The sequence below is a fragment of the Orcinus orca genome, chromosome 10 (assembly GCF_937001465.1).
Source record: "Orcinus orca chromosome 10, mOrcOrc1.1, whole genome shotgun sequence".
NCBI classification, from domain to species: domain Eukaryota; kingdom Metazoa; phylum Chordata; class Mammalia; order Artiodactyla; family Delphinidae; genus Orcinus; species Orcinus orca.
In genome coordinates this window covers 71,040,206-71,062,448 of record NC_064568.1, presented here as the reverse complement: position 1 = coordinate 71,062,448, position 22,243 = coordinate 71,040,206, and the positions used below count along the sequence as shown (strand labels likewise).

General features: G+C 46.0%; 1 protein-coding gene across 1 annotated transcript in view; it reads left to right on the top strand.

The window, feature by feature from the left end:
* Window positions 1–22,243, top strand: part of KIF6 (kinesin family member 6) — a 393,945-nt gene that overhangs the window by 287,381 nt on the left and 84,321 nt on the right. Inside the window, exon 14 of the mRNA XM_033424088.2 lies at window positions 19,538–19,646. Coding sequence (XP_033279979.2) covers window positions 19,538–19,646 — 109 coding nt within the window. The remainder of the gene's footprint in view (window positions 1–19,537; window positions 19,647–22,243) is intronic.

Here is a 22,243-nt window from a genome sequence, read left to right as displayed (position 1 = left end):
GCTTCTTTTGCTTCTTTCCTACTTTCAGTAGATTTATTGAGGGCTTTTTCCTCTATTTTTTCTATATTGGCTTGGACATTTTATATGCTATTTCTATTATTCTCAAATTTAACAAGCAATTTTTACTTTGTGAAATCAAAAGTTAGTTAATAGTTCTACCCCTTCCTAAACAAAAGAACTTTAGAACATTTTAATTCAAAGCACTCTCTATCTTAAACATTATTGTTGTCCAATATATTACTAGATTTATTTTTATTCTTCCTTTATTCCAAATTAACAAATAGTATTAATATTTTTATATACAGGCACTACTTATTTAGATTTATCCTCCTAATTTACTTATTTATTTAACTTTACTTGCCTTTACTATTTCTTCTTACATCTTCCTTCTTTCTTATGCATTCAACATTTTTCTTCATGAAATAAAATAGAAGAATAAGTTGGTGGCTGCCATGTGGAAAAGGGCATTCCAAGCCAAAGAGGCAGTATTGCAAAAGCCTGAAGTCTTGAGAAGATACAGTGTGTTTGGATACTGGTGAAAAATTGTGTGTAGCTGGAGTAAAGATTGCTTGGAACTGATGCTAAAGTTTGGGCTTTGCATAAAGGTGGAGAGGGGAGTAAGCAATCTGTCTCCCACATTTGAATGGCAATTTAGCTGAATATAGAATTCTAGGTTGGTACATATTTTCTCTGAAAACTTTAAAGCTACTATCTTATTGTCTTTTTGTTTCCATTGTTATCATTGGGAAGTTTGCTGTAAATCTAATTGCCATTCTTTAGTAAGTAATGCGCCTTTTAAAACCCCTGGCTACTTTTCAGATTCTTGTCTTTGGTGCTCTTGGTATCAATATTATGTTTAGGGAATGAGTTTTGTTTTTATTTTTCCTGCCCAGGATTTATTGTGCTTCCTGAATACCAGGATCCACATAGTTATTATTTCCGGAAAATGCAAAGCCATTATCTCTTTTAATATCGACTCTCCCCCATTCTGTTTTCTTCTTTGGAAACTCCTATTAGGCATGGGTTAGGTCTTATTACCCTGTCTTTCACATCGCTGTCTCTCTTTCATATTTTCCATCTCTTTAGATGTCTGTGCTGCGTTTTGAGTGACTTCCTCAGATCAACCTTTTCTTTCTTTTGCTTTTTGAGTCTTTGTGTCAAAGAGTGCCCGAAACCAGCATTGCCTTTGCATTTTTCAGTTGCCTGAACTAATACTATCCATTTTTTAAAGCCATCTTCAATCTTAAGTTTCCATTATTTGCAACTCAAGGGTTCTAACATAGACTCACATAGTATATGTCATCGTGTTCCATCAGAAATGTCCGCAGAATTCAACACTTCCTTTCCATCCCCACTGACTTCCTCCTTAGGTGGGCATGCAGTGTAGCAGCCAGTAAAGGAGGCTCACAATGAACAGTCAGAGACATGGCAGGAGAATAAGGAGGGAACTACGCCAAAATGGCAGAGAAGAAAATTTTAATAATTAAGGAATATTTAAATACTGCTGAGAGGTCAAGAGGTATGAAAATTGACAACAGGTACTGGAATTGTCAATTAGGAGATGACTGCTGACTATTATCTTCCACCTTTACTTTTTATGGCTCTTGCTGATTCTTTATCAATTGCTATGATTAGCAGAATGCTTAGAAGGTGATATTTCAAAAACATTGAGTGACTGATTAATGGATTTTCTTTTGGGGATTTGAGAACATACAAAAATAGTCTTTTGGTATATGGTTTCTATGCAAGGGCTGAGAAATAAAGTTTTCAAAAAACAAGAGAGGCAGTTTTTTTTAAGTTTTTTTTAAAGTTTTATTTGTTATTTATTTATTTTATTTATTTTTGGCGGTGTCGGGTCTTAGTTGCGGCATGTGGGATCTTAGTTATGGCACACGGGATCTTTCATCATGGCGCGTGGGCTCTTCATTGCAGCATGCGGGCTTCTCTCTAGTTGTGGCGTGTGAATTTTCTCACTCTAGTTGTGGTGCACAGGCTCCAGAGCACGTGGGCTCTGTAGTGTGCGGCACACAGGCTCTCTAGTTGAGGCGGGCGAGCTCAGTAGTTGTGGCATGCGGGCTTAGTTGCCCTGCAGCATGTGGGATCTTAGTTCCCAACCAGAGATTGAACCTGCATCCCCTGCATTGTAAGGCAGATTCTTTACTACTGGACCACCAGGGAAGTCCCAAGAGAGGCAGTTTTAAATTGAAAATAATTTGGAAAGGTTGTAAGTCAGACAATTTAGCTCAGAGCCAAGTTCCCCATGTAGCTTATGGACTCTTCCTACAGTGGTGTAGGTGAATGAGAAACCCATGTAAAGGTGTTAATTAGAAATGTCAAACCTGGGCCCATTTCCTCTTATTGCGGTCCTGGGAATTGTTCATCATACCCAAGGCATCAGAGAAGAAATATTGTCTTTTCAGATCAGTTACTACTCTTGCAACTGACTAAGGGGCAATGATCACTTCAAATGTTTCCTGAGCCAAAGACTGTTCACACAGCAGGTGTCCTCAGGAGAGGGCTCTAGGACAGAAGGCCGTGGAATTCTCCTTCCACCACAGACTCATCACTAGATCACATTTATTTACTATGATTGCTGTGTCCGTAAGTCCATCTGTCTAAGTAACTAGCTTTGGGCAACTCAGAGGCATCTATCATCAATGACTCTCTAACAACATTGTGGTTAAATTGACCCAAAGATAGGTATTTCTTCCTTGACCTCGATTCCAGTAGGTCCAAGTGAGTTGGAAGGAGGGCAGGGGAGAATGTCCAGGAATCATAGCATTATAGGAATCGTATGCTGCTGGCTTAGAGTTGGTTTTGCATCTGTTCCGAAATGAGTTTTCCCTGTTCGTTTGTTTTCTGTGCCATTTTTACTCTTTATTTTGCTGCTTGGCTCACACTGGGCCTGCGCTTGACTTGGGTCCATACGTCTGGAAAGCATAGTGCAGCTCGTTCTCCTTCCACACATCCTGCTCTTTTAATAAAACGGTTCCTTTTTTTATATATACAGAATGGCTGATCACAGCATTTGGTAATAGGGAAAACACTGATAATTTGCTTAAAATGAGTCACTTTTGCACCAGACTGGGAGCCCCATGACTCATAATTACAAGTTCAAAGACTGGCTGTTTGTAACATGAGGAAGCCCAGCCAGAGGGCCTTTCAGCCTGCTCACTCTTAGCATTCTTTGTCTCCAGAGAGCAAATTACTGACCGAGGCAACCCGAAGCTCCTTAGCGGACCCAGTGAAGTGGAAGGCAGCTTCTTGGGCCCCGGCAGCAGGGACAGTCTGTCTACCCAGCCACGTGAACTACAAACAGTTAACTAGGTCCTAGAGCATCTGCCAGTGAACATTTTCCACCACAGATGCATGCCAATGCGAGAAGCTTTTAAGCAAATCAAACTGAGATTCTTCTTCATCCTGCTACTTAACTTTTAGCACCCTTTCCTTCCCCCGCCTCTTCCTGCCATAGCAGATGGCAGAAATCAGGGCCCCAAGCCCTTGGCATTGTTTTCCACAATCCAGTTCTGCTTCTGGCTTAAAGAAAAGGCAGGATTAAAAAAAGAAAACTAAACAGTGAAGGAAGAAGTCAGACAAAGGCTATTACTGCAAGTACTGAGAAAAGCCGCTTACATGCTGCTACCACGTGAAGAGATTGCAGCAAAGATAGGGGAAGAGAAAAGCAAGTAGGAGCCACGAGGCCAGCAGCAGATGGAGCCGATCTGTGGCCTCCCCTGGATGCCTCAAGAGTGAGGAACCTCCTGGACATCCCTGGAGTTTGGGAAAGGGGAGGATGATAGTAGCGGGCATGTCACGTGTGTGTCCCACCCCATACAAATATGCACGACCCAAGCAGGGTCCGCCAGGTCCCCAGGAGGGCACATCTTACAAAGAGCCTCGCCTGGATGAGAAGGGTCTGAAAGAGGAGGGAGAGACACAGCAGAGAGTTTACAGCAGGACCTGTGGAGGTGGAGGAACTGGAGCCCAAGGGAAAACTGCTGGAAAGACCCAAAGGAAATATGTGATTTGAGCTGTTTTCCAGATTAGGTTAATCATTTTAGATGAAGAAAGCGTTTATGTCTGAGGCTACAATGCATGCCTTTGATAACTTTATTTACCATCAGCCATCAACCAAGGCCTTGAAACTCCTTCCTGGGAGTTTTTTGTCAACATTAGCACATATTAATTGTCTTATGCAACAAAATGATTTTATTACTGCAGATCTGAGAACTCAAAAGGATACAACCCAAACGCCAGTGCATAAGCAAATAAACTCTCCAGTTCTCGGGGCTGAGGTTTACTTAGAGCCCTCTGGGTGCTCTACACCACTGTCCCACCTCTCACTATCCCAGATCCTTTCCCACCTAATTATACAAAGCTGAAGGAGAAAAACAAGCATTTATAACTACTGTGAGCAAGTCACAGTGTTGTGTTCTTTCCATATTTCAAGCCCACTTAATCCCCCAAACAAGCCTATGAAGTAGACATTACTAGCTCCATTTTATGATTGAGAAAACTGAGGATACCACCTATTTGCAGCCTCGTGAATGAAAAGAGGCTGTCTTTGTAGTGTCTTCTTGACAAATCATGAGCCAGAGGGCACTGCTACGTGACCAGTCATTTAAGACCTTTCCTTCTGTCAGTCAGCTCTTCTTGAGAGGTTGGGTTCCTTTCCTTCAAAATACATTACTGACCACCTGATACGTGTTAGACACAGTGAGCATTCATGCCACACTTCCAGAACCCTCTTTCAGCTACGCTTTCATCAACTGGAATGCCCTGCATACATTCAACAACCTGATCTCTCCCCTTTCACAGACACGCATTTGCTCCCTGCCCTCGTTCTCCTGGGATGCAAGAACCTTAACATCCCTTCCCTGCGGACACCCGCAGCCCTGCCGCCCCCGTGACACACACATACACACACACACACACACACACACACACACACACAGTGTACATAAACAGGTGTGATTATTTCCATTTCACACAGGAAAACTAAGGAATAGAGGAATTAAGTAACTTGCTCATCAAGATCATGCCCTAGTAGGGTGCATTTCTACAACTGTGATTTCTTCCAGAACTGCCAGGGAGTAAACCGGCTTCCTAGAAAGCAAGAACTTTAATTCAGAAACTCCCTCTAGGAATCTAGCCTACAGAAATAATCCAAAATGTCTTTGTGCAAATACCACTTCCTCAGAGAGACATTCTTCTAACCCTCCTGAGGAAAATCGCCTCCCCCGTCATTCATCTCCCTCTGTCCCCTTACTTTGCATCACCTCTCTTCATAGAGCTAATCAGTATATGGATTTATTTGCTCCTCTTGTCTGTACACCCTCAGGAGTATGTACGCTCTCCAAGGAAATAGACCTTTGTTCATCTGCTCTAAGTACAGTAACTGGGATATAGTGGGCACTCGGTAAATACTAGTTGTATTAATTAACTAAGAAAATAAGTAATTAAATGTGGAGTAAAATTTATACACCAAGATCTTCACTGCAGTATTATTTACAGAGCATATATATAAAATAATGTATAAGTCCAATATTGAGGAATGGACTATAATGATGAAATGATATAACCGTAAAAGGTAATATTCATGAAGAATTTAATGACTTAGAGTAAAGGGTTGTGACATAATTTTAAGTGAAGTAAGTAAACAGGTTACATAATTGTATATACATTATCATCTTAACTATGTAGTAAAGCAAAGCATAGAAAAAACAGAGGTGGAGGGATTGTGAGTGATTTTTTTTTCCTGCTTCTTTATACCATTCTTTATTTCCCAAATTTTTGGCAATGGGCAAGCTATATCGTGATAATTAGGAGTAGTAAAATAATACCTTTTTTTTTTTTTTTTTTTGTGGTATGCAGGCCTCTCACTGTTGTGGCCTCTCCCGTTGCGGAGCACAGGCTCCGGACACGCAGGCTCAGCAGCCATGGCTCACGGGCCTAGCCGCTCCGCAGCATGTGGGATCTTCCCGGACCGGGGCACAAACCCGTGTCCCCTGCATCGGCAGGCGGACTCTCAAACACTTGCACCACCAGGGAAGCCCAATAATACCTTTTACATATTCTTACCTCATTACGCAAAGACATGGGGGTTTAAATCTTCAGGACTTGCCTTCTGCATCAACTATATTCCTTTCTGAATCCTTATAGGATAATGCACCTATGAAAGAAAAATTCTTCAGAAACTTTCCTGAGTGGCTTAATACAAATGGTTCACAATAGCAAATTACTTCTCCCTGTTGAGGATGTACGAATGCCACACACAGATATTAACTTGGATCACCCTATCACATTCTGAAATGATGCTAGATAGCCCCATAGATTCTCATTTCTCTGTCTTAGAAATGGAAGGTCTTGCCAGGGAAGGGAATGAGAGCTGTTCTCACAGGCCCCTCGCCACTTACATGTGAAGTACAGTTTGGGTCCCTTTAGAAATAATTAGTTCTAGGTTTAATATTCAGAAAATAAAAACAAAACAAACAACCACAAAAAGTGAAAACTCAGTGAGAGAGAGATAGCAGGAGAGTGAGGTGATGCGGTTACTCAGGGGATGGGTTAGCAAGGGCATGTGGAAGTTCATCCAGGCAGGTCCCTGGGAAAGAAGGGTCATTTTAAATATTCTGATTGTGGATACAAAGAGGAGGGAGCTCAAACCTGGGAGTCTTCATAGGAGTCAATTTGGCCTTGAAGTGGAAGGCAGGATAAGGGTGCAAACCTCGTGCCTGTTAGGGGGACCTATTTCCGATAAGACTGTGACCCCTCTCTTCCTCCCTCCCTCCCTCCTCTCTTCCTCACTTCCTTCATACCCTCCTTCTTCCCTTCTTTTCTTCTTCCTTCCTTCCTTTTTTCCTTTCTTCCCAGCACCAGAGAAGGAGCAGTGAACAAGATAGATATGCCTATATGGAGTTTTCAGTCCACACAATACATACATATCTGTAGTTTCAGATGATGACAAATGTTAGAAAGGATATAAAACTGAATAACAGGGTAGGAAACAATTGGGCTGGGTTGGGGACCCAAAGGAGCTGACATATGAGCTAAGAACTGAATAAGGAGTTGATAGTCATACAGAATGTTCAGGGAAAGAACATTCCAGACAAAAGGAACAGACAGCAAGTGTAAAGGCCCAGAGATAAGAATAGTATTGACATATATGAGGATTTGAAAGAAGACCAGTGAGCCAAGAAGACACGAGCAAAGGAGGTGTGATTGGGGCATGGGGAGGGAGACATGTAGGCAGAGACCAGATGATGTGAGGCCTGCCAGGATGAGGAGTTTGGGGTGTGTTCAGGGGCCACAGGAAGCCACTAGAAAATTTAAAGCAGAGGAGTGACATGATTGTGTTCTTAGAAAATCATTCAGGCTGTTATGTGAGGAAAACATCATAGGAAAGTAAGATGGAAGCTTAGCAAAGCAGTTAGGAGACAGTCCAGGTGAGCAAAGGTGGTGCCTTAGGTTGGGATTAAAAAGAGACCAGGAGAAACAAAGAGATGTAAAGCATATTTGTAAAGGATTGCTGGCAATCTCTATCAAACTACCAATGGCATTTTTCACAGAACTAGAACAAAAAATTTCACAATTTGTATGGAAACACAAAAGGCCCCGAATAGCCAAAGCAATCCTGAGAAAGAAAAACAGAGCTGGAGGAATCAGGCTCCCTGACTTCAGACTATACTACAAAGCTACAGTAATCAAGACAGTATGGTACTGGCACAAAAACAGAAATATAGATAAATGGAACAGGATAGAAAGCCCAGAGATAAACCCATCTTATCTTTGATAAAGAAGGCAAGAGTATACAATGGAGAAAAGATAGCCTCTTCAATAAATGGTGCTGGGAAAACTGGACAGCTACATGTAAAAGAATGACATTAGAACACTCCCTAACACCATACACAAAAATAAACTCAAAATGGATTAAAGACCTAAATGTAAGGCCAGACACTATCAAACTCTTAGAGGAAAACATAGGCAGAACACTCTATGAGAGAAATCACAGTAAGATCCTTTTTGACCCACCTCCTAGAGAAATGGAAATAAAAACAAAAATTAACAAATGGGACCTAATGAAACTTAAAAGCTTTTGCACAGCAAAGGAAGCTATAAACAAGAGGAAAAGACAACCCTCAGAATGGGAGAAAATATTTGCAAACATAGCAACTGACAAAGGATTAATCTCCAAAATATACAAGCAGCTCATGCAGCTCAATATCAAAAAAAAACCAACCCAATCCAAAAATGGGCAGAAGACCTAAACAGACATTTCTCCAAAGAAGATATACAGATTGCCAACAAACCCATGAAAGGATGCTCAACATCACTAATCATTAGAGAAATGCAAATCAAAACTACAATGAGGTATCACCTCACACCAGTCAGAATGGCCATCATCAAAAAATGTACAAACAATAAATGCTGGAGAGGGTGTGGAGAAAAGGGAACCCTCTTGCACTGTTGGTGGGAATGTAAATTGATAAAGCCACTATGGAGAACAGTATGGAGGTTCCTGAAAAAACTAAAAATACAACTACCATACGACCCAGCAATCCCACTACTGGACATATACCCTGAGAAAACCGTAATTCAAAAAGAGACATGTACCACAATGTTCATTGCAGCTCTATTTACAATAGCCAGGACATGGAAGCAACCTAAGTGTCCATCGACAGATGAATGGATAAAGAAGATGTGGTACATATATACAATGGAATATTTCTCAGCCATAAAAAGAAACATAATTGAGTTATTTGTAGTGAGGTGGATGGACCTAGAGTCTGTCATACAGAGTGAAGTAAGTCAGAAAGAAAAAAACAAATACCGTATGCTAACATATATATGGAATCTAAAAAAAAAAAATTGGTTCTGAAGAACCTAGGGGCAGGCCAGAAATAAAGACGCAGGCGTAGAGAATGGACTTGAGGACACGGGGAGGGGGAAGGGTAAGCTGGGAAGAAGTGAGAGAGTGGCATGGACATGTATACACTGCCAAACATAAAATAGATAGCTAGTGGGAAGCAGCTGCATAGCACAGGGAGATCAGCTCGGTGCTTTGTGACCACCTAGAGGGGTGGGATTAGGGGGAGAGTATGAAGACGCAAGAGGGAGGGGATGTGGGGATATATGTACATGTATAGCTGATTCACTTTGCTATACAGCAGAAACTAACACACCATTGTAAAGCAATTCTACTCCAATAAAGATGTTAGAAAAGAAAAAGGTATTCAGTAGTTTTAAAAGGGAGCTAGCTATGCACTTCATGGCACCTCCTCTCATTACCCCTTCACAGTTACATTAAGAGACAGGAGTTCTGTTAGCTTCACTCTATAGATGAGGAGGCTGAGACTGGGAGCAATTTAAATGGCAGACCCCACCCAGGTCACACAGCTGGAGTGAGGCCAGCACTCAATCCCACGGCTTCTCACTCCAAATCCTGTTTCCTTTTTGCAGCCACTGGACAGGAGGAACACTGAGGTTACACGCTAAAGCCAGTATTCTTCCTCAGTCATGTGAGGGAAGGAGAGTTGCCTGAGTAGGTGTGGAAAAGTCCAGTGGCCTCTGCCTGGGGATTCCTGGGCAAGCAGGGAAGTAGTGAGGAGTGTGGTGTCTGCACCTAGTGGTCCCTCGAGCCCCAATTACCCCACAGCCTAAGGAAACCCCCAGGTACTCTCAGTCAGGCTCTGCACCAGGCCGAGCTCCTTTCCTCCAGCTCCTGCCCCTCGGTTCCTCTAAAACCTGCCCCAGAAGGAACGCTCCTCCAAGAGCCCCTCTGCAGTCTGACCAGCCCCTCTGCGCCTGTGCAACTACCCGCACCATCTGTACCGCGTTACCATCAGTGCCCTGTCTCGGGGTGCTCTCCTGCTTTGTAACGTAAGCTTTGACCTTCCCATGTTCCCACTGCTTTCTATCCTAAGGCCAAGGGCAGTGGCTCTTCTATTTATCTGTAACGAGCCATGGGAGAGGGCTGTCCATAGCGTAGATGCTCAGTACTTGTTAACAGATGGTCTGCTTCACCAACTGACTTACTGCCTGAGGGAACAAACAGGTGTTTCATTTAAACAATGAGATGTTTTCCAGAAAAGAAGCAGTTAGGATACAAAGAGGTCAAAGGGAAAATGATGGCCTCCTAGATCCTTTTCACCTCTTTTTCACAACTGTTGCTCTTTACGGGTGGGAGATTATTCTCTGCAGAGTCCACACTCTGAGAACCTGGACCCTGCCCCTTCTCTTCTCTTCCCTGTAGTATCCCTCCTGCTCAGTCCAACAAAACCATCTTAAGTGCATAAATTCTTTTTATCGTGGAGACCCTTCTGAGCACAAGCTCCGTGTACCTGAGGGAAAGATAACTATTTAACTGGTCCAGCCGTAATTGGCTAACTAACAAAGTCCTCATAGAGAATCAAGGCTTCACCACAAGTCAGCCAACTCCCCCTTTACCTCTGATCCTTACCCCACCCCACAGGTCCCCAGGTGAAGTAGCTCCTCCCAGCCACCTGGTGCCTTCCTGTTTCCCCTTCACAAAGATCTCCCCAACTCTTCTGAGCTGCCGTATGCATTCATGGTTTTCAGTCCACATGCCAGCTCACAGCCCTCCAAAAACTGCCTTTTTTCTCTTTACCACCTCTGAGTCCTGACTCCATCAGTCTGACCTCAGTGGTTTGCTGGTACTTATGAGATCATTTCTACTTGGCAAACGATTTCCATCGAGCAACACTATATGCAAAGAGAAGGTTTTGGAGTCAGACAAACCTGGGATCAAGTTATGGCTTTGCCATTTTACTAACTGTTGTGTTGGGGTCACTTTTAACCTCCTTCAACCTCAGTTACCTTACCTGTAAAGTGGGCCCAATACTGCCTAGTTGACAGAGTCACTGTGAGAATTAAATGAGACATGTATAATCCCTGTAGCACAGAGTTCTCAGTAAGCATTAGCTCCCCACCACCACCAGTAGAGTTATTGTAAAGATTAACTGAGTTAATATTTATGAACTGTGGAACAGGGCCTGTCACATAGAAAACACACACAAAAAATAATTTTCCCCTTCCTTTTTATCCCCAAGGAATGAACACGGACATATCTAAACTCCATTTTGACTTATACTTATTTCCAAACCAGGGAAACAGAATTCTATCTAAATCCACATGCATTTCAGGGAAGGAGAATTTTGCTACTCGGCTAGAATGTAATTCTTTAATTCTCTTTTTTAAATGTATCAAAATAAATTTGAGACGAGTGGAATGTATTCCTAATTTAGGCATACATAGAAAACTTGCCTCATTTCAGACAATAGGACATGTGAACTCAGCTTTAGCCACTGTCCCCAAAGCATAGGCTGACACAAGAGCCAAACTCGTCAGGGTGGTGACCAGGCAACAGAACCCTATTAACCATGGCCTTTGGAAGTGGTCAAGACATGTCAAACTCAGGGAATCCGGTATTTTTCAGATTCCACAGAATTTGGAGCCTCTTTCTAAGCTGAAGAGGAATGCTACCTTTCTGTTCAGTGGGCCTCTCAGTCAACTGCCCTTTAACCCACAAAGGGCTAGAACACACATGATTCCCAAGGTTGGTCCAAATATTGGGCATGGAATGAGACCCCAAGGCCCTTTGGGGCTGCCACATCCGTGGGTTGAAATCGATGAAAAAGACCCCATAGGTCCGGGTTAGCCTGGCAGCAGGAGCCACAGGGTGATGTCTTATTTCGTGGAAACATTGCTGGCCTCCAGATTCCTGAGTGAACTCCAAAACGCAGAAATGCCAACATGACCCAGGCTGCTCTCCAAGCTCCACGCCTGTGTCCATCCACAGATCTCTCTAAGCAACCCACATGGGCATTTTGTCCTGAATAAGAACACTCACAAAATAAAAACCCCAGAGATGCTGGGTTAGGAAAATGACAGTTTTCGGCAGATGGTCTTGGGACCATTGTCTGAAGGTTTTACGTTACTGCTGGAAATGGGCAACTATGTTCAAGCAGCTGCCCTTCTTTCAGGGGCTCCAAGCCCGTCCACTGGGCTGGCACATGGGACCTTTCTTCACCTTCTCAGGCCCACATCTAGGACACAGCTGCATCAGGAGGGTGAATCAACCCCGGCACCAAGACAAAAAGGAAACACAGCCTGCCTCGTGCGCTGCCCCTTCATTCCATCCAGCCTACACGGTCTGTGCCGCTGGGCCTGGTAGGTTGCCAGTGGGATGTGTGATTTCTGGCACCAGGAGTCAGGAACCCATCTGATTTATTTAGATGTGGTGCCGCCATGGGGTGGGTCTCCTAAGGTTTCAGTGGCTTTTTCCACTTTGGATCTTCCCTTCACTCCACTCCCTAGAGCCCTTGCCAAGCCCGCCATGCTTCAGCCTGCTCCAGGCCAGCCCTAAGAATCTACTAATTAAAGTTCTCCTTTGACATCTTGCATGCGGCAATTTAGGAAACTCCAAGGCAAGTCCTAATCTGAGGACTTTAGCCCAGGTGGTATCACCTGGTTTGAACATAAGGCTTTTGACCCCAAAGCCTTTGGGGCACCAACCCATTCCAGAAGTTGTCAATCAAAAGGGAGAAGCAGGTTGGGCAAGTGTTCTAGGTCACCCCCAAAAGACCTACTTGTTGGTCTTCACATCTGCAGTCACTTTGGCCGTGGCTAAGTGGTTTTGTCTTCCCTTCATCCTCTGATTCCATACCCTGCTGTACCCACCCAGCAGCCCCACAAATTGTAGATGAGCTGCTCCTGGCCCTTAAAGTAAACAGAGCCATGGCACATGGCTCTTCCTGTGGTGACCTGCACCACCCTGGCAGTGGAGAGACATGAACAGAGCGCTCCTCAGCATCTCCTCCCAGACGGCCACTCTCAGTGATTCGGGCATTGATGCCACTCCCTGGGGAAAATCAACTTCATGTCAGCCCCTAAGGTGATGGAAGAAGGCAGCCATTTTTCCCTTAAAGCACAGGAATGATGAAAGTAACGGCAGCTGTCATTTAATTGGGCAGTAATGTGGGAGCCATCTATTACAGGAAGAGCTTCTATGCCAGGGATGATTGACTGGAAGAGGCTGCCTGAAGAGCTACGCTGACAACTCTAGTGCTATAATTAGTTTCCCCAGCAAAGGATGCTATGATTGGTTAGCAATGTCTTCTATGGGTGTGAGGAAGGAAAGTGGGAACATGGGAGCTACATATGTGCCATCTCTGTCTTTCATGTAACTTCCGAAAACCTCCTCCTTCCTAGATGACAGCATCTACCCCACAGATGGGGTGGGGAGGACAATGAAGACAGTATCTCAGATGTCCTTTCTAATCTTTCTGGGAGATGGTCCATCCTTTAGCACCTCCCGATCTCATGAGTTCATTCAGTCCAGCATCAAAGGACCCTTTGCTCTCCATGCTAGGAGCTGCTGACTTGTCCTTCACCCGAGTTTCAGCCTGAAGCCATCAATTCCTCTCTATGGCCCCGCGGACATCCTCGTTCCAAGCACCATTCCCAAGAAAGCTGGACCACTGACCCTTCCCTTGGTCCTCCTATCCCTCCTGACCTATATGTTTCATGCCACCTTGATAAGTTATCCCTTCCTGTCATCTACAGTCTTCGTTCCTTTCCCTCCCGTTGGCCCATTCATTCTAACTTCTCCACACACTAGAGGATGGAATTCTCTTCTGGCTATTTGTGGGAGGATATTTTTGTATATTTCACTTAAGTCAACACTTACTGAGAAATTTCAGTGCATATAGAACTTATATCAGATACCAAAAAAACACACTCTATCCCTACCTGTTGCTTCTCATTCCTGTATGCACTTCCGTGGTCTACATATTGTAGGTATTCATCATAACACTATATCAAAGCCATTCCCTTATCTTTGGTTTCGAAAGTTTCTGCTACCAAGCCGCAGAGAGTGTAACCATCCCCTTCGTACCAGCCTTCTCCCTGCCTGAGCCCTGAATGTCCCTTCCCAGCTCTGAGTCTTCTCATGTTTTTAGTCCCAAACGGTGGGTTCACACCCCCTCTCCCCTTGGAATCCACCCCGTCTCGCACTTTTCCTCATTCCCTGTTGGTCTTTTTTTCTCTCTTTCCTTCTTCAGTCAGAAGGAAGTGAGGCACCACATGAATAAATGTCTTTCCCAAGGAAAATATATTTTTGGCTCTGATTAGCAAATCATTTTTCAGCTTGAATAACACAACTCTCCATCATTTTATTCCTGTCAATTTTTAAGCAATAGTTTAAGCAATAGTAGGTTGTTTGGGGGCAGCCAGGAAAATGAGCTCTGGCCCAGGAGTCCCAGACTAAAGGAAATCAGACAGCAGGCCCAACGGCAGCAGCATAAACTCTCCATTTCCGTTTTTTTTCTTTCCATTTGGTTTCCATGGGGCCCTGTGTTGGGGGCAGGGAGGACTTCCAAAAGTACTGATTTGTATTCTTTAGAAAAATAAGGAACCAAATTTCAGGATGGCAAAAAAAAAAGGAGCATTAAGAAATGTGTAAGGGACCAGTACCTGAGAACTTCGGGTGCCTATCATTTCCAGAAACCCAACTCCAAGGCTAATTTGGAGGGTACCTCATTGACTGCCGTTTCTATCTAAGTGCTCTTTAATAGGTATCAAAATCCAGAAGAGGTTGTACCTTCAGGACTTGGAAATATTTTCCATCCAACTTGCAGCCCAGAATTGTAATGTCCTATTTTGGTGCTGAGACTGAGAAACTCCTCTCCTTCAGGGTTTTTTTGGGTTTTGGTTTTTGCTTTGTTTTGTTTGAAATTTTATACCACCCTGTGATATTTTATTTACTCTCCTTTAGGTTTTAAACAGTCCTGTGATTCAGCAAGCCAGCAGGCTTCTCTGAGTCATCCATATTTTCTGGGATTTAACACTGGGACCTATGACTGAAATTCACTAAAAGGAAACAACTGAGAACTAGAAGTGGGCATGGCAAATCAGAACTCCTGAGGGCCAAAGCTGATGAGCCTCTGAGTTTGACAGACTAAACAAAGTTGGGGAAAAGTATATCCACCTTCCCTTGCAAGCTCAGATCCCCCTGATTCTGGCACCAGCCTGAGACACCATCTTATGCCTCATCTTTGCAGAACCTCTTAGCTAATTGTCAAGAAATCATGGAGTTTTTCTTTGCTAGCCCTAAAATAGATGCCTTCAAGAGTATTTGTTTTTTTATAAAAGCTTCTTGGAGTTGAAATTCACCTCTAATGGTAACATGTAGTGGGGAGAAGATGGTGTTGGGTTTCTAAAATCACACCATACAGGGACTCACCCCATAGCATGATGGTGGAGAGAGGGAGAGCAGTGGGTGTGTGCCTCTCCTCTGCCATCGCGTCACAGTGCACTGTCCTAAAAGGAACAACGCTAAGCATCTAAAACATACATTCACTCATTCATTCATTCAAAAGATATTTGATTGAGTTCCCCCTGTGTGCCAGGTACTATCCAGGTGCTAGCAAGACTGCAGCAAACCAAACTGACAAAAACCCCTGCCCTCATGGTGCTTACAAATTCTAGACACACTAACAGAACATATTAACATATGAAGTAGGGGCTTCCCTGGTGGCGCAGTGGTTGAGAGTCCGCCTGCCGATGCAGGGGACGTGGGTTCGTGCCCCAGTCCGGGAGGATCCCACATGCCTCGGAGCGGCCGGGCCCGTGAGCCATGGCCGCTGGGCCTGCGCGTCCGGAGACTGTGCTCCGCAACGGGAGAGGCCACAGCAGTGAGAGGCCCGCGTACCGCAAAAAAAAAAAACATATGAAGTGAACTTTGCAAACAGTGAACAAAACTCATGGTTCTGTTTTTTCTGTGATACTGTAAAAAAAGACTTAAAAGTTTTAGACAAGATAGGCACTAATAAGAGTACAATCTCGTGGGTAAATCTATTTCTACCAGATCATTTGGAGGCCCACCACCTGCTTCCTCTATCAGGCATACTTTTCCCTGGAAAAACTGGTCTAAAAGCGGGTCTACCTTCCTCGGAAAGCTGGGCAATTTTTTACCCCTTTATAACCATTTCTTTAAGTGAACCCCAGTTTCCTCCTCTGTAAAATGAAATTATGACCAGGGATCACGAACAAGTTTAACTGGAATAATATGTAAGAAAACACTTGGCACCATGCTTAGCGTCAGGTATGCAAAAAATTCATTTCTGAGTCACCCAAAGGTCATTCCTATCAGGTGGCAGAACCGCACATATTAATCCAGTTGCCCTGTTCATCCACACTCCTCCAACCGCTCCTCCTGGGATCTCTTCCACTTCTCCACCTCGCAAGTGCTGCTTCATCTCCAGGACCCTTCACACACTCCCTGACAGAGCCGGCCCTCCCTCCCTCCCCGCCGCTTAGCACTGGACAACATGCCTCCCTTACAGCAAGCAGCAGCTTCTTTGTAATTATTTGTTCACTTTTCTTTCTCCCTTACTAGATTTTGAGCTCTTTAAGGGCAAGGATCATGCTGTAATCTTCTCGTTCAAGTTTATATCTCTGTCACATGCCTAGCACGTGAATAAACAAAATGAATAAATACTTATCGAGAGAATTAAATAAATTGATGATAATCTCATAGCGAAGTGAGCCCTCAGTCACTGCGCGCTCCACGGCTCCTGGTGTTTTTAGTGCACGATGTGTGCTTAGGGGCAAGAGCTCGCCAGACGAGAAAGAGCTGTTTTGCAAACCCTGAGAGGGAAAGGGAGGTGGAGGCATCTCTTCAGTAAATAAAAAGCTGCTGATTAGCTTAGTGGCTGGCCCCAAACTGGAGTGAGAACTGGTCTATTAGCACAGTCCAAAAGGGGGCTGGATATGGTCTCTGAGCCAGCAGAACGGGAATGGACAAGAGTGGGACGGAGGTGGAGCCGGGGTCACGCACCGCAGCTGCCTGTGGGGTTCCTTCCACGTGCCCCTCCCTGTGGACCCAGCCTCACCCTCCACGTGGCAGCTGTGAAGCCCCAGTAGGCTTCCAGGCCTGGCTTTGCCTCTTGGCCTTCAGTCTATGGGCATCCTCACCACCTCACCTTGACCTCCCTGAGCAGACACTTAGGATACGAGCTGCTGGGATTACAGCCGTCACACTCATGTCCATTCACCTGAGGTCAACACCGTCAAAGAACACCAATGCCAGACTCTTCCTCCACTGTAGCAGGAGAAAAGCCAATCCCGTGTTCCTGACCATAAGCCCATGGCACTGCAGGACCCCAAGTGCCTTTTAAATCACCAGAAATATCAAATACTTCCAGTGTAACTATCCCATAATGTGTACTTTACTAAATTTTAAGTCTTTGAAAGTTGGTGATTTGTGTATAATATGTCACGGCGTTGGCCCCAACTTTCTTAGCACGACCTTCAAAATTCTCTGCAAAATGCTCCCAAACTACCCTCCTGGGCTTATCTCCTCTGTGCGCCCCCTGTCCCTTCTGCTCCCACTGCCTGGACCCCTCCACACCTTAGGGAAGGCCCCGTGGGGTTTTCAGCTGATTGTAAGTTCTTCCGGGACCTACCGCCGTATCGGCACCATGGGTGCTGGGAAACCTTGCCCTGGCTTCTCCACCCAGCTGTCACCCTGGGCTGTCAGCTCTGAAAGAAAGCAGAGCCTGGGAGAGTAAAGGCCATGAACGCTTCTTCTTCGCTGTAGCTTTCTGAACGACCCTCCACCCCACCTCCACCCTTGCCGCCTCCGGTTGGTGGAAGCCCTCTCATTACCTCCTGTGTGGGAAGCAATCTGGGGGTCCCACAGGTGGGCGGATTTCAGTGTAGTCTTGGTGGAGCTCCCCTCTCCCCCAGCCCTAGTCCAGAGAGACTCATTCCTCTACCCTCTGTGGTTAAAACAAATCATAAAAATGATAAATCATAAAAATGACGCAATAAAAGGCATACATTGTCAGAGCTGGGCGTGGACTAGGGTGGGGAGAAGGTGTGGAATGAGGCCTTTGGCTCCTGGTGGGCTCCACTGGGCCAAAGCACTCTCTGGCTAATGTCTCTCGCGTATCAGGGCTCATCTTTCTGAACATCGCCCAGACCCCTTCCCAGGCCCACCCGACTCGGGAGTGTGTGGGGCAGATGTGGAGACAGAACTGAGATGTGCCCATTTGCTTCTGATTGGAAAAGGGTGGGGTGTCTTTGTGTGCCTCACCATTCAGACATTCTTCATGATGCTATTTTTATCAACAGTCATCATTAAATTGGTGTCAGATGGGCTGGTCCACTTCCTTACACCGGGGCTTTTCCAGGCAAAAGATGTGGTATGTGGCCCACATGAACCCACCTCTGGAACCCTGGGTCTCAGAGCGAGTCCCTCTAGTCCTGGACTGTGTTCCTATGGCAACGAGAGCAAGGCTCCTCATCACTCCTGGTTCATTCCTGACCCGATTCATTTAACAGACATATGTTGAGCACCTTCTAAATGCCAGGCATTGAGCAAGACACTGCGGACTCACCAAAGATATTATCTCTACCTCCTACGAGACATGCATTTCATGAGAAAGGGCTGTCACGTGAAGTGGCAGTGTCTACTGGGCTGTGCATGTCACAGAAACACAGTGGAGGGAGGATTTGTTTAGTCTGGGCCTCACAGAAAGCTCCATGGAGGTGGTAGCACTCAGCCAGGGCTTCCAAGATAGAGTTAAGTGGATGAAAATACAGGAAAGGGAACCAAGGGCAGAGGCATAAAAAAATGACTCCATAGATTTATCCAAAATCCAGCTGTGAATGCAGCTGTCACCATGGGAGTCCCAGACCCACACCTGCCTGGAGCCTCACCCTGGGAGGCTGCGAGGAAGAGGGCTTCGGGGCAGGAATGCCATCTGCTCATTCCCAGGGCCCTGGCCGTTCTGACTCTGGTTTCAGAGTTTGGCCCCTGAGCAGGGCCCAGCCTCTGGGACAGGGGGGACAAGAGGCGCACAGAGGAGATAAGCCCAGGCTTGGCCTATAGTGGCTAAAGGGACTCAGGAGGTTGAAGTTAGACGTGAGCCAGGAACCTGCACCACAGTCTGCTTGCGGATCTTGTGATTGAGAACTTAACTCTCAAGTTAGAACTGGGGCCTCTCACTAGACACAGGTAACAAGGATGAGTCACTCTATGGAGACTAAGGGCAGAATTTTCTAGATTCTCAATCTTTGAGTTGGGATTATACTTCTTTTAATTAAATGCCTGGAAATTCAGGGTGAAATTTCACAGAAAACCAAAATGGGGCATAACAGGAAAATGGGCAGAAATGTGGCCCTGAGTGATGGCAGAAAGTGGTTTTGCAGATGTCCCCGGACATCCGGGGCTTGGCGCTCTGGTTTTCATTTCCTCTGACCAGACATTCCAAACTCCACCCCCACGAGTCACGTGGATGCCCAGGCTCAGGCCCACAGGGCACGGCGGGTGTCACTGAAGGGGCCTCCTCGGCGGCTGGCGTCGGCCAGCTGGAAGAGCCTGGGGTCACCTGTCTGGTGAGGAGCCTCTCTGCTGTGGGCCTCGTTGGCTTTACAGTCTGACTAAAGCAACAGTGAAATTAATGGGATCCTGATGCTCTGACTGAGGCCATTTCCCCATGTCTCCAAACAGGAATGAGAGAGGAAATGTCCTTAGGACGCCAGGAGGCTTTTGAAATTTTCAAGAGGGACCATGCTGACAGCGTCACCATCGAAGACAACAAACAGATTCTGAAGCAGAGGTAAGGCTGGCACGGTGAGCAGCTGGTCCTCCGAAGCTTAGCTGGGCCAGCCTAGAGAAAATTGATTTCTGAAAGAAAGGCACAAGGTGTGTGCAGTTTCACGTTGAATGACATCCAGCCTGGTACACTTCTCTCCCGTACGTTAAGCCTCATCATCCCAGTACCGCTGGGTAAGCGACATTAGAGCAGGGCTGTGACTGACAGCACTTTGTATACAATTCTCACATCTCACATGAATTCTCATCAGCCTGGGACTCTATTGCTATTTCACTGCTCCAAAGGCAAAGGAAAAAAGTGTCTACGGACTAAATGATACCTCTTAGAGCTCTAGGCCCTCCGGCTGCTCAGGAAAGCCGTCCTGTACTTCTTGGTCAAAGGAAGTATTCACATGCACATCCTGTGACCCAGACACCTCTGGTGTGTTCCCCAGGCCGGAAGCAGAGCAGGCTACACCATCTGCTGACAGGTTGTCCAGCAAGCCTGTGTTCTGGACCCTTTAGACAAAACTTAGAGGTCCATCGTTTGTTTCAACTAATCCATGAATTCGACGCATGTCCTCAAACTGGACGTGTGGCTCTGGAGTTCAAAAACTAGAGTTCTAGACTGCAAACTCTCATATGTCACATATGACTGCATCTCAGCACACAGTACATTTTCAAAAACTATTTGTTGAATTAAAATGAGATCCAGGTTTGAGAGTCATATGTTTATAAATGTTTCAAGGAAGCATGAGAAGGGGATGAGCTCTCTCAGGAAAACATGTGGAAGTACAAGGGCCTGGAGGGTAGAACCACAGGGAAAGCTTTCAAGGAAAGGGGTGGGGGGTAGGGAGGAGGCCATGAGGGAGACTGAGAAGAGGGGAAGAGCCAGCAGGAAAGACCTGCCTGAGAGCCAAGAGGGGAGACGGCTCCCGGAAGCGTGTTGTCGGGGGTGTCAGATACTCCAAAGAAACAAGCAGGAGGCAGCAGGCAAGTGCATGGGGGGCTGGCAGCTGGAAGAGCACGGGCAAGTGAGAAGGAATTGAGCAAAGGAGAGAGGGTGAGCAATGTGTTCAGAAAGCCCGTGAGAGGTGGGAGACATTTGTAAAAGAAAAAGGGGAGTGGCCTGAGGAGAAGGGAAGTTGGTTTCAGAAGGGGAGAGAGTTGGGCAAGATTGTAGGCCTCAGGCAGAAGCAAGCCAGTCGGTTGGGGGGGCGGGGGGGAGAGCGAGAGAGAGAAAAACAAGGGAAACACTGACCCAGCAAGGCTCCAGGGAGCCGGGCAGTAGGGAATGTCAGAGGGAGGGGAGCCTGGAAGGAAGCCTGAATAGAAAAACACAGCAAGATGGGCTGACGCTGATACATTTAGAAGTGGGGGAAAAGAAAAAGGAAACGCAGGGCTTCCCTGGTGGTGCGGTGGTTGGGAGTCCGCCTGCCGATGCAGGGGACACGGGTTCTTGCCCCGGTCCGGGAGGATCCCATGTGCCGTGGAGCGGCTGGGCCCGTGAGCCATGGCCCATGAGCCTGCGCGTCCGGAGCCTGTGCTCCGCAATGGGAGAGGCCACAATAGTGAGAGGCCCATGTACCGCAAAAAAAAATAAAAATAAAAAAGGAAAGGCAAGCAGCATTGAGGGCCCAGCCCAGCCTGTTGACCAGTGACGTTTGCACTTGGGGGGCATGGATCCCAGATCACTTTAGGAATTCAGTGAAGGCCAGAGCAGCCCTCCTAACCAAAGAGGTGTCTGCACCTGCTGTGACCCAGCAGTTCCCCTCCTGGGTTTACAGCCATCATGCCTCAGTATCAATAGGGATTGGTTTCAGGACTCCCATAGTTACCAATATTGGCTCAGGCTCAAGTCCCTTATATAAAATGGGTAGTACAGTCAGGCCTCCAAATCCACAGGTTCCGCCCACGGATCCAGAGGGCCGACTGTATCTCCCGAGAGGTTCTCATGGATTCAGGAGGGGACATACATGAGGATGTTCACAGCAGCTCTGTTTGTGGCCGAGGAGCACTGGAGACCTTGTGGGCATCATCCCTGGGGAAGTCGAGAGAGAGAATGCTGGGGAGCTCTCTGTGCAGGCTGCATGTTGGGGAGTCGGATGTGGCAGGTGGGAGATGGATTCATGCACACATACCAACAAGGACAGCGCTAAGTAAGAACACACGATTTATGTAAATTATAAACAGATGCACGCAAAGCAAACAGAAACAGCTGAACAAAAAATATACTTTCACCTACTTTGACCGTAAGAATGGCTGCCTCTGCGGGGAGCAGAATGGGAGCCCAACATGGGATATGAGTGATAGATGAGTAAACCAAGGGGTGGGGAGAAGATAAAGTGAATCTAGGGAAAGCTGAAGACTCTGTCCCCAGAGGAATGGAGTATGCACATCCACACTTTAGCCTGTGAATCCAGGGGTCTCACAGACTTTCCAGTGCTTCTCCCTGGTGCAGGCCATGTATTTTCAGCAGAGTCAGTTGGATGTGTTGAAGCAGGACACCTTGTTCGTCTGGAGACAAGCATATGAAGCTGGATGACAGCTGCCTCATCCAGTGACTTCCGAGGAGCTTTCAGCTGTGTCCGCACCTCAGGCTTCATGGCTTATACGGGCGCC